The 12,500-nt window shown below is 35.4% G+C and overlaps 1 protein-coding gene across 1 annotated transcript in view; it reads right to left on the reverse strand.

Moving 5' to 3' along the window:
• LOC135224037 (protein O-linked-mannose beta-1,2-N-acetylglucosaminyltransferase 1-like) overlaps positions 1-12,500 on the reverse strand; it is a 28,355-nt gene that overhangs the window by 8,545 nt on the left and 7,310 nt on the right. Inside the window, exons 2-10 of the mRNA XM_064262958.1 lie at positions 8,668-9,038; positions 7,657-7,763; positions 6,902-6,995; positions 5,230-5,446; positions 4,127-4,251; positions 2,203-2,273; positions 1,871-1,976; positions 1,410-1,576; positions 73-271 (exon numbers count right to left, since the gene is read on the reverse strand). Of these exons, the coding sequence (XP_064119028.1) occupies positions 73-271; positions 1,410-1,576; positions 1,871-1,976; positions 2,203-2,273; positions 4,127-4,251; positions 5,230-5,446; positions 6,902-6,995; positions 7,657-7,763; positions 8,668-9,038 (1,457 nt within the window). The remainder of the gene's footprint in view (positions 1-72; positions 272-1,409; positions 1,577-1,870; positions 1,977-2,202; positions 2,274-4,126; positions 4,252-5,229; positions 5,447-6,901; positions 6,996-7,656; positions 7,764-8,667; positions 9,039-12,500) is intronic.

Raw genomic sequence — 12,500 nt, forward strand, 5'->3', positions numbered from 1 at the left:
TTGTATTATGATACGAAATGCAACATAGTAATTGAATCAAATCGTCAAAGGGAAAGATCGCTTCATATTTACTTCTTTCGTGGATTTCCAGATTGGGTAGACTTCCTGGAAAAACTGGCGCGTTAGCATCCAGCCGTAACCAGCGTGAGTTTCGACCCTGTAAAGCTTGCTTGGATGGTTAGCTATGTGAAGGGCTCCCAGGTCATTCCAGGCACTTATGCAATAAATACTGGCGTCTACGTCGAGCAGCCAGGCGGTCTGATTGAAATAGCTGGAGAGAAAAAAGAATGGAAGGGTATGGAAGAAAAGAAAACAAATTAGTCACATAAAATCTTGAAGCATATAAACAAAAATACTTCTACCCAATTGTTTCCCATTCCGTTTAGTAACCTAAAGATAAAATCTGCAACATTGGAAAAAGAAAAATAAAAAAAACTTCATGAAATATATGGTTCGTTTTTACCCTTTTCCTAATTTTTAAGTCTTGTGAATTATCATAAAACTACAATTTTCTTGAAAAGAGGATAGTGTTTACTAAAGTGTACTCTATTTTGTATCTAAGATGCGTTACATTGTTTCAACATAAGAAAACGTGGAAATTTCCCTGAAATATGGATATAGCTATGCACACAATTCAATAAACATACAAACCAAATATTAACATGCAAGCTAAAAATCACTACTTCAATAAATGAACAGTCATATATACTTACAGATATTGTTTCTGTCCCTGCATACTATATGCACGTATATATAAGAAACAAGAAACACGCGTATTTAATATTTTAGATCATTCCTTTTATTTTCCTGGTGCTTCAAGATTTATAAACCCCTCATTATGGCAGTGAGTTTGCATTCTTATATTCCTATAAATGTGGCACTGTTACTGGTCATTTAAAGATATTTCTTTCTTATCTTTATCGAAAGTTGATTGATGAAATTTTTCATGATGTCCATTTACTCATTCCCGAGAGTTGTCAAAAGTAAAATTCGAAATAATCCTGAATAAAAATATTCCTTTTGTAATGATAAATTTCCTGGGAACACATGAAAGGCTAAACCTTTTTTCTGGTATATCAAATGATGGGATCTAATGAAAAGAATTCCATTAATTAATGCTTGATTTTTTTGCTCTTCTTTTGCATCCAAAGCTTTCGTGAAAACACCAATTCTGCTCTGGGGTACATTTTCCAGGAATGAGGTATATCTATAATTTCATGAGAGACCCAGTTCCAGGAGTAAGAGGAAAGATAAAAATGAAAACGTTTTCGAGGTACATTCCCTAAAGTGCAATTTATGTATGGGGGTTTTCATGCAATAGCTAACTCTGTTCCAAGATAACGTTTCCTGGTGATTTTCATGAAAGCGCCGATTCTGTTACAGAGAACTTTTTCAGAAGTTACAAATACCTAAAGAAGTCCGGAGCAGCCAAGACGTCTTCCTCAAGAACTATGGCCTTTTGTGCTCTCTGGAAGGTACTGAAGATGGCGTTGAGGGAAAACTTATAATGCTCAGATATTCTGGCTCCTAGTCCCGGAAATACAGTCCCTTCCATATCATTGATGCGATACTGAATCTGTAAAAGAAGCAAAGGTTTTTGCCATATTCTCAGCGAAACTCGAATTTAACTATCATGAGCTGATAGCTACTTTAAATGACGATTTCTATAATTACAGCGACATAAAATGGTTCCACAATTCTTTGCGGTCTTATTATAGGTATATCAAAATTCTTTTATAATTTATTAAGAGAAAGTAGTACTCAAAGTACCAGTCATTAAAAACTGATAAAAAAATTTAGCTTAAAAAGCCCGATAATTGCGGTTTTCAATATAAAACCAAGTTATGGGTTAATGTTGTTTTCACCATACACCCAATAAATCCAAGAGATCCATGATTTCTTGGTTGTGGCCGTCTATCAAGACAATGGTGCGCTCGACTGAACCTCCCCTCTGACTTAGGATCGTCACCAGACACCTGGAGAAAAGTGTTGAAGGATAGACAGCAAAGTTTAGGTCTCGAAGTCCCAACTTCCGTGCTTCATCATCCTATTTCTAGCCTTTGAGGCCAAGAATATCTAAACTTAACAATTAGGAATTTACCTTTTATATTCAGCAAGTGAGCAGGGTAGAGATAAAGAATGAAAATATCGATCAAGAAATGAAACGTGTTCACATAATAGGAACACTCGACAATACATTACCTGTAAAGTGCCTGAGGTCGTTTGCTGGCAACAATTCCCAAAGGAATTTCGGTAATAGCACTGTTCTCCAGCTGTGAAGCGGGAAGGAAAATTTAAGAATTTATTAATCAAGTGAAACTTTTTATCAGTTACCGCAACCATCCTTCTGTCTCCCGAGATTATAAGTTGAGGAAAGGTTTCAAAGATTTATGATGTGGAATTTTGTCAACGATGAATTTCTAAGACACAACGAGCAGGGTCCAATTTCCAACTGTTCTGATTGATACTTGCTTAATTCTAATAATGTTAAGCAGGATGCAAATCGTAAGTTACTTTATTTTACTTGTTAGAGTGATACTTTGACAATAAGATTCTATGGCAGAGACTTTGTAGAATAAGAGAGAAATTAAATCGTAAGTTACTATATTTTACTTGTGAGTGATCCTTTGACAATAAGATTCTATGGCAGAGACTTTGTAAAGTAAGAGAGGAATTAAATCGTAAGTTACTTTATTTCACTTGTTAGAGTGATCCTTTGATACTATAAGATTCTATGGCAGAGACTTTGTAGAGTAAGAGAGGAATTAAATCGTAAGTTACTTTATTTCACTTGTTAGAGTGATCCTTTGATACTATAAGATTCTAAGGTAAAGACTTTGTAGAATAAGAGATAAATTAAGTAATCTTGTAAATTTAAATCATATTTCATTCGTGGGGCAAACGTCAAGTTTTATAAACAGTTAAGCTCTAAAAGAAAAACTCAACAATACATTATACAGTTTTTATTATGAATACAATCAAGTTGTTTTAGAAACCCCCAGATGGGCCTCTGCCATTATGTTTTCAAATGGAACCGCAATAAAATTAGGCCTAACTTAAAGTTATGTTTACGCCATAACAATAGTGAAAGAGAGAAAGAGAGAGGATACAATACTGATCTTTTGTGATGATGAGAACTGTGCCTTTTGAAGTGCTAGCACTCTTGCTATTTATTCCTTCCAGAAAGTGACAGTTACGGATGGAAGCCAAGATTAATGGCTAAGCTGTAAAAGGCTAATGAAATAATAAAAAGTCCCTTTATCGTATGATAATGATAATTTATTGCCGTTCTTTTTCTTTACGGGCCATATTAATTCCTCCTCTTCTACGAGAAAAGAATGGAGAGCGAAGAGCTTAAAGATGGGAGGTGAGCCTTAATCTTTCTTTGTTAATGACGGCAAAGTCACATTTAGTCATTCGTCTCCTTAATAGCTTTATCGTTAGTGCTGGTACATAATTCACAACGACCCTTTATTACCCGGATTACGGAGATCATGTATTTAAACTCTGACAGATCTTAATATTTGAGTATACGTGTTACCTCTCTCAGGATATAAGAACTCAGACCTAATATTTAAAGGCAAATCATTCTAATACATTTCACCTGGTTTTAATATCCATCAAGATATGACGTTGCGCGGTCGCGAAATAATGGATCAGGTACTTCAGGCGTTTATATCGGGCAATGTTTTTGCTTAGTACTGTGTTGTAGTTTAGAATTTGAGATAAGTTTTTAAAGGAGCAGAAATTTATCCCAGTCATTTACAAGATTTTCAGATAGTCCATTGCGCAAAGCAGGACCTCATTACGGATACGGAAAGGTCATCATCGTTATCATCATCATCATCATCATTCTCTCTCTCTCTCTCTCTGGCTTGGGTAGTAGCGGGTCTGACTCTGTTGACCTAAGCAGTGGATTACGTACCTCGGACGTAATGTTGCGGGTCACAGCTAAAGTAGAGAAGAAGAAGAGAGAAAACCTGATGTGAGTGTTCATAATCTCTTTCAAAATGTAAACCAACCAAACGGGAGGGTCTCGACAGGTCAATTCTCATTCCTTGGGAGAGTAACCATTCACATTCCTCGTTAATCTTTTCATAATGGATTTTGTCTCTTGTTCACTAACCTCTTGCGCTTCGTAGACGAGGGGAGCAGGGTCCTCACAATCACAGAGACTCCCATAACCACCGTAGAGGCGACAGAAGCGAGATCTAAGCTTCTCTCTTGGGTCAGATGTATCGTAACAGTGAACTGAATGATTTGAGATCGAAATGAACAAAAGATTATGTTTACTGGTCACTGATGATACTTCAAAAATAAAGCTGTGCTGCATGTCATTTATTAATATTTGTATAACATATTGTATCTAGATTGTATATCAAAGGAATAGTCGTTATTAATTCAAAAACACCCAACGGAGTCAATAAACAAGAAAAAAAGAGAGAAGAGCAAAATAACGATGCATGGCGTTTTTACAAACGAGCATACAAGAATATGAGTGAGATTATCAGTAAATTTAGGTCCTATTTCACGAAAAGATATGTCGAAAATGATAGAGTGATAGTCTATAAAACAGCAAAATTGAACCGGAGTGTTCCTTGAGTGATATATTTAAGGTAGGTTCTAGCTTCAAGGAAATCTGAAGCCCTTTTCTCCCTTAAGTCTGAGGGAAAAAGATAAATAACGAAGGGTAAGGTAAAGGATTCACATCAACCGTGCATTTGATGTCTAGGCCCGTCCCTTACGACGCTCCTGATTGGCTGTTGAAAAACCAATCACAGGGCTGGAATCTCTCAACCTCTCTCGATAGTTCACATGAGTAGGATGTTTGTTCCACCTCTCCTGCGGGATATGTTTAAAAGACGTATCCCTCAGGAGCGGTGGAACATACATCCTGCCTATGTGAACTCTGGAGGGGGACTGAAAGTTTCCAGCCCTGTCATTGGCTTATCAACAGCCAATGAGGACGTCGTAAGGGACTGATCTCGACATCAAATGCACGGTTGATGTGAATCTACTATAGTCTTAAACTGTAGAAAGTGTAGGCTCCGTCCTTTAAGAGAATACAGTCTATAGGGGTCAGATTTCAAGGAGATAATGAGAGAACTAGTTTTTATGACCTCATCTCATTCACTACGCGTATTCCTATTAGCTCTCACACCCTTCGTCTTGCTCACAATTGTATTAAACTTTAATGCGAAAGACAGAGCGACTTGGATTTCACCATACCTCTTTCCAAGCTGAATTCGACGAAAAGGCTGATGGGCGAACTGAACAAATTCGCGATGCCAACTTCGTCAGTAGTTATCTCGCCCAGTGTCTGCCCTCCCCCAGCCATGACCACCCACGCCCAGTATCTTCTGAAGGAGAGATGCTGGCCGAAAGTAGCTCCTAAGTCTTCCAGGATATTCCTTATCACCTTCGGCATATTTAAGGACGCTTCTGTCTTGGGTGGAGATAATGCTGTTAATGCTTTTAGAAATTAAAGAAAATAATCGCTTCTTTTATTCCTCTTACTAGTCTTATGTGTTTAGTAGCGTTCTTTTACTGAATGTTCCTAAGGATGTAAATCTTCTATCTATGAGTTTTATTTGACTTTTATTAATTATAATAATTTATTAATTATAATAATTTAAACATAGTAATGGCCACTGCTCCATTACCAGAGCAAACTAGAAAACAGCTAAAAAATAAACAGCCCTCGGAAACTGCTGTTTATTTCATTGTCGAAATTCTTGGCAAACCTGAACACCAGTTATTGTAATTGTGAGCCTGAACGATAAATGAAACAAGTTCTTCGAACGTGTATGATTATCCTGATATCCACAAAATGTGAGCATCGTTCTTAATTGCAATCCTTTTTTGGCTCACAGGTCTTCCATCATAATCAACTGGTTAATAAATGTATTCAACGGTTTTTAGATCAGTTACACAGGCGATATCTATCATCAGATAATCATTTTCGACATGAAAAAGTAATAATGCATAACGCTAAATGAATAAGATGACTATTCAGTTTCAAGCATAGACCTAAAAGTTTTTTTTTTTTACCTTATAAATATTTTATCCTGAATACATTCGTTGAATTAGAAGGTTGGTCAAAGCAGAGGGGAACATGCGTAGTACTGATTCAAATACCCAGGTGGTTGCTCTTATATATTTCGAGTCTTGCCATTTTGGAAAGTTATAACTTCAGCAACGGAACCAACGGCTTTACGTGACTTCCGAACCACGTCGAGAATGAACTTCTATCACCAGAAATACACATCTCTCACACCTCAATGGAATGCCCGAGAATCGAACTCTCTGTCTCCGAGGTGGCAGGTCAAGACCATACCGATCGCGCCACTGAGGCGCTGTGTAAAAAATAAATAGCTTATTTCTGATTATTATATTATTCTGATTATTCTGTTTTATATTCTGAAATGCCAACATTTAACCATTTCTGCTTTTTTCTAGTTTTATGAAATGTATTTTCAGTCCTTTAATTTTAGAATGTTTCATGATGTGTACACAAACCAGACTAGAACATTGCTGTCCAAAGTTTGAGTGACCATTAACAAGATATAGAAACCTATGTTTCTATATCTTTTTTATAGGAATGAATGTATATAGGAAACATTAACGTTATCTTTGTATTGAATGGGGATCGTTATATGTATCAAAAAGCCCCATTTATATCTGCAATGAAAATGGAGACAATTCTCATCCATGTATTGTCAAATAAGCATTAGCACGAATATTTACTTATACTTATTTCGCCTTTCTAAACATTCAGATATGCTTTCAACCTTTCTAAAGAAAATGTTACTCTTATCTGGGTGCTGACTGACGACATATATTAGTCAAAAGATTCTTGGATCCATTTGTCTTTCCGAAAAGATATGCTATTTTACTTTACCTTTACGGCAAATACCATTATCCTTCCTTTGGCTATGGAGGTCACTAGGGGCGGGAAGCTTAAGCCTGTCGCGTATTGATAAAGGTCAAATCGTCTGAAAAAAAAATATAAAACTATAAACTATGAAAACCAATCGATTTTTTTTTCAGAATAAACCTTAAATAAAAAAAATTTAGTCTAATTCTCCAGACAGTGGTCTTTTCTAGTTCCCAATATTCAAACCACAACTAGCAAATGTCCTGTCAATGCAATATTTTCTTGAGTGTGTCTGCTTGTATTACGTCATCTCTTTATTATTTTCATGTCGTTTGCTGTTGTTCAACTCTCTCTCTCTCTCTCTCTCTCTCTCTCTCTTTCTGTCTTTCCAGTTCAATGATTAAGGTAATTTAACTGCAGATAAAGTAAAACCAATCAATCTCTCTCTCTCTCTCTCTCTCACACACACACGCACACATGCACGCACATAATTATTCATACATACATACATACATATATATATATATATACTATAATATAAATATATATATATGATATAGATATAATATAATATACATATATATATATATATATTATATCTATATTTAAATAATATATATAGAGATATATATTTATCTATTGTCATCGGTGTAAGCTATTCCTGCCCATAAAAGGTAGGGTTGATTTTGCCTCAACTAAGAAACGAGATGACGCAATAACCATAAAAGAATTAAGATACCTTCACTGAAAACGAAAGTGCCGAATTTTCGTTGTCCTACCTCTTGATCAGAACCCGTCCGTCGTATTGGCTGAGGACAACGAAGTAGAGCCCTGCTGATTTCATTTCCTCCGTAGCGTTCTGACCGAAGGACGTGACGTTGAGAACCTGGGAAATTTCCATTAGAAACAAAACTTGTCTTTATAAATGTTGGATTTCAGGTACTAAGACAATTCTTTATCCGAGTTATAATCGCTTTTTAAATTTTATATATACAATTGCTGGGTTCATATTATTGTGATGATTAATACCTTGGCTCTGAAAGTTAATTAGAAGGCAGCGATCGCCTGTTGATTTTGAGTTTTGGTAAAGGATAAGTTGCTCCTAAAACTAATTTTGTATAGGTTGTTGAATTTTGATTATAAAAATTCTTAAATTATATCCTGAATGTGACTCATGCATGATCAGATAACTTTGAATAATAAATATGATTGTTTTTAAAATTGCTATGATAATCTGAATACAATTAATTTTTGAAATATTCCTTTTTGAGATTATTCTTTCGTAATACGACAACCAATAATAAATGCTTTAACTATAATATGCATGCATAATCACCTAAGATACTATAGTGTACACTCTATAGTGTCTTTCATACTCGATTGAATTTTATCTAATGAACCATAAATTTATATGGGAAAGTTGAGCATTGAATTATCTTTTGGAAATAAAAGAATGTATCATAATTGTTAAACATATACAGCCTAGCCTATAAAATATAGAAATATGAAGGATATCTAGATTTTCTGTACAAATATAGAATCACGATGGCATTCTTATTGAAGTTTTTATCTAATTTCCGATTGTTGTCTTCATATTAGGACAGTCATAAGCGAGTTGCTTTGGAAATTCGTGGTAAATGATTTTTTGTTCCATGGATAAAATTGATTTTATCTAAATAAGTCGTCATTAGAATCAACACAACTCAAAAAATCAGACAAACCACAAGAAAGAGAAAATCATCTCTCCTCAGGAGAGGACGTCAACGTAAACAATATTCCTGTCTCCTCACCACCGCGCTGCCCACCGTCACCAGCACCTGTTCCTTGCTGGAAGTGACAGCAATGTCGATGACCTGCCCCTCCTGTCTGGTTCTTTTCTCTCCAGAAGGTCGACTTCCGTTCCTATGGGTATCTGTCTCTCTCCCATATTGTGCCGATGAAGGAACGCGCGTCTTCAACGTAGATCTTATCCCATCGCCTGTCGTATTTTCATATTCGTCAAAATTGGATCCAGGACGAAGTGGCCGTTCCGAGGGGCCGTGGAGGAAGGCGTCCTCTTGGCTCGGAGCCCAACTCTCCCCAACGGCCTCCCGGGTCGTCAATGACACATCGATGCTATCTGATATCGACACTGTTGAAGAAAGTGATTTGATGCGGAGCGCGTTTCAGTTTCTTATTGATGCGCCGTAGTAGAGGACAAAGGGAGATAAATTTATCCAAATTGCAGAGCTATGGATTCAGGGAATGGGATGAATGAGAAGTGGATACTGATGAATAAATATATTAAAAAAAATGATCAAATATATGAAAGGTCTAGTAATAATTCTAAAACGTTTCCACGTATATAAATATAAATGCTACATTATCTATCTTAATGAATATAAATATACTTGTTAATATGAATCCTTTCGCACACACATACACACACATACACACACACATATATATATATATATATATAAATATATATATATATATATATATATATATATATATATAATATATATATATATATAGTATATATATATGTGTGTGTGTGTGTGTGTGTGTGTGTAAATTTCTGTTTATATCTGCAAATAAAGCACCTTACACTCTCATCTATATACTAAAGACCCTGCACATGACGCCTAACAACTACTATTAAGATAATGATAATGAATTATAACCGTTCGAAATTGTCTAAAAGTAAATTGTTTGGCGTTTAGTAACTTTTGCGATCAAACCATTAAATAATCCTCATGGAGACCTATAGCGAGAGAGAGAGAGAGAGAGAGAGAGAGGAGAGAGAGAGAGAGAGAGAGAGAGAGAGAGATGGACGCTAGCTACTTTTTCCGAGCAAAATGTCTACATGCGTACACTAGTTGGTGGTGTATTGAATAAAATATATTCCCGGTTATTCATATATGGGATACCTTACATTTCTTTCTGCACCTTTACATTGAAATACAGGATAAGATAAGCATTCATACCTGTTAATAATAATGTAAAAGGCAGAGGAGACGATAGCCATCTGCAAAGACATCTCATATTTGCGGGAAGATAGTATCTGTCGATGGTCAGCTGTTATATAGTTTTCTTTTTAATGTCTGAAAAAAAGGAAATCCATTAATCTTAGAAAAATATATTCATATACTGATTACACACACACACACACACATATATATATATATATATATATATATATATATATATATATATATATATATGATATATATATATATATATATATATATATATAAATAATATTCTTGTTACATTTACCAGACACGTATGCAATTGGGTAAGCACGATTACCACCACTCGAATTCTTCACGCTATTTGGATAAACTGAAGATCCTAAATAGTCACTGTCTCAAGTAACAATCTCTTATCGTCACTTTATCTTCTTTCTATTTCGACGTGATGAACAGTTTCCAGAAAGATTTCTGGGAACTCTATGAACAGGCAAACTAAAAGACAATATATAAAACCTCTTGCACGCGAACCTCTGAGTTCCTTTAAACACTTGAGGCAAACAAGGTTAAGAGACGATGGAGAGAGCCCTAAGGATAGGTTTTTCTCTGGAGAGTCTGACGAAATCCTTGTCGTTAAGGCCTCTTTTTAAAATTCCCGAGGGCTGGTTTTGCATATTTGACTCATGCTTCGAAAATACAGTACTACAAGGAGTCAACAAACCAGGTCACAACCGAGTTAATAGTTGGTTTTCGACTAAATGATTGTCTTCCATAGCAAGGTCCGGAGGTCAAGAAACTGAAACAACCTAGTTTTTTGCTCTCTCCTCCTCTAGATTTCACTTCTATCTCCCTGCCCGTCTTTTTCCCTCCCACCCTCAAACAGGTCAACCGTTTTTTTCAGTAAAAAAAAAAAAAAAAAATCTTGCGGTGAGTTAAATAAAAATCGATACTAAATTGTTAATGACAACAATTAGAAATTCATGTTACCAAGAAAAATCATTATAGAATATACGGAACTACATGCGAGCAATAATAAAGACAATAGTTAAATAAACTAGCCTTATCGATGGACTATCATGCATGCTTTTTCGTGTGAAATCAAACTGCTTTTGTTTTTTTATATGAATTTTTAACTTTTGGACACCGGGGAGGCGTGTTTCAATAAGATAACGATCTATTAATTGGCAACAACTTTTAACATCATGTCCATCATCATCAGAATCTTGGCAGACTCGCTTGATTGACAACAAATAGTAAAGTCAGAATCTCGTTTGACAATATACATGAATGCATGAAAGGAGCTTTAATTTCCCGATAGGATGATGGCACAATTGATTTAATATTTATGGATCTAACTGAGAATATTTAGGCTTCCGCGAACGTCGAGGTTCTGTCAAGAATATAAGGGACGCCTTATGCCTGTAAGGAATGACGTTCCTCCCACAACCTGGTACCCTTAATCATAGACAGTGGTATGGGAAGAGGCTGATTATGGCGACCTCAAGTCGTCAAGAATGCTGGCATAATTATGTGGTTTCACCTTAATAGGGGTCTCCATTTTTTCCCACATATGTTGGTCCCTTTTCTTTTTATTTTTATCCAAATTACGTCTGAGTTTTCTGGTAACTCCAACAGCCATTTTATCTAGAAAGAAATTCTCCTGTTGTAGTATGTTAATTTACACTATAATAAAAGGAACAAAATTATTGTTCAGGTGAAACCTGTAATCATTCCCATCTCGTTGTTGAAAGATCTTTTGTTATCCTTGGTCAATTCATCTGTTTATTTCCTCATGGTAATAATTCTGTATTTCAAACATCTATTTATTTTCAGAGGTACGTATGCCATATGATAATAAAGGACTCCAATGACTTTCTTTACTTACTTGTATGGTGAAACCAATCCTCAGTATAGTCATTTTTTATTATCATTAATCAGCTTATCCATATCTTTATTTGCCTTTTCTGCTTACACCTACTTACTTGTGCCAGCATACATGTTACAAGGCAGTGAAGAAAATTCACTAATCCTTGTATACAGGGAATTCTACTAAAGAAAATTTAACAACAATTAAGAGTCCCAACCAGAACCCAGAGCCTGTCCAGAAGCATTATAATGGCGAGGGTGGGAAAATAAAAGAGGAAAATTCGCACCATGTTTGCTGTGGGACGAAAATAAGATATATTATTTTACTACCATCTTGCCAGCAAGTGAACTGGTTCATTTTACAGAACTTGATGTCGAGAAATTTTTATCCTGACCTAACAAAATAATTTCCTTTAACCAAGTCTTTCATATCTCTAGATTTAGTCATGTTTAGAAGAGATATTTCAGTTTAAGGTAAAAATGATAAAGAAGAATTTTTAACAGAGCTAAATATAGTGATTGTAAAATGCGGAAAGTAATAAAAAGAACAAGTACGTCCTTGGCAAATATGGTTTGCTTACACTTAATATTAGCAGTAGCTTTCAAATAAATAATACAGCGACTGTGTACACTCTGACTCTAATGTCTCCAAGTTGAGCAGCGAGTCTATATTTGAATAGAATATATTCCCTTTCTTAAACGGAACATGATTAAATTTTTTTTTATTTTCCCCTTCAGAAAAATGGAGTTCTCTGAGTGAAGTGCAAAACATCTTGTTTAGTCCACCATCAGCAGAAAATATG

This window comes from Macrobrachium nipponense, chromosome 10 (assembly GCF_015104395.2).
Source record: "Macrobrachium nipponense isolate FS-2020 chromosome 10, ASM1510439v2, whole genome shotgun sequence".
Taxonomy (NCBI): domain Eukaryota; kingdom Metazoa; phylum Arthropoda; class Malacostraca; order Decapoda; family Palaemonidae; genus Macrobrachium; species Macrobrachium nipponense.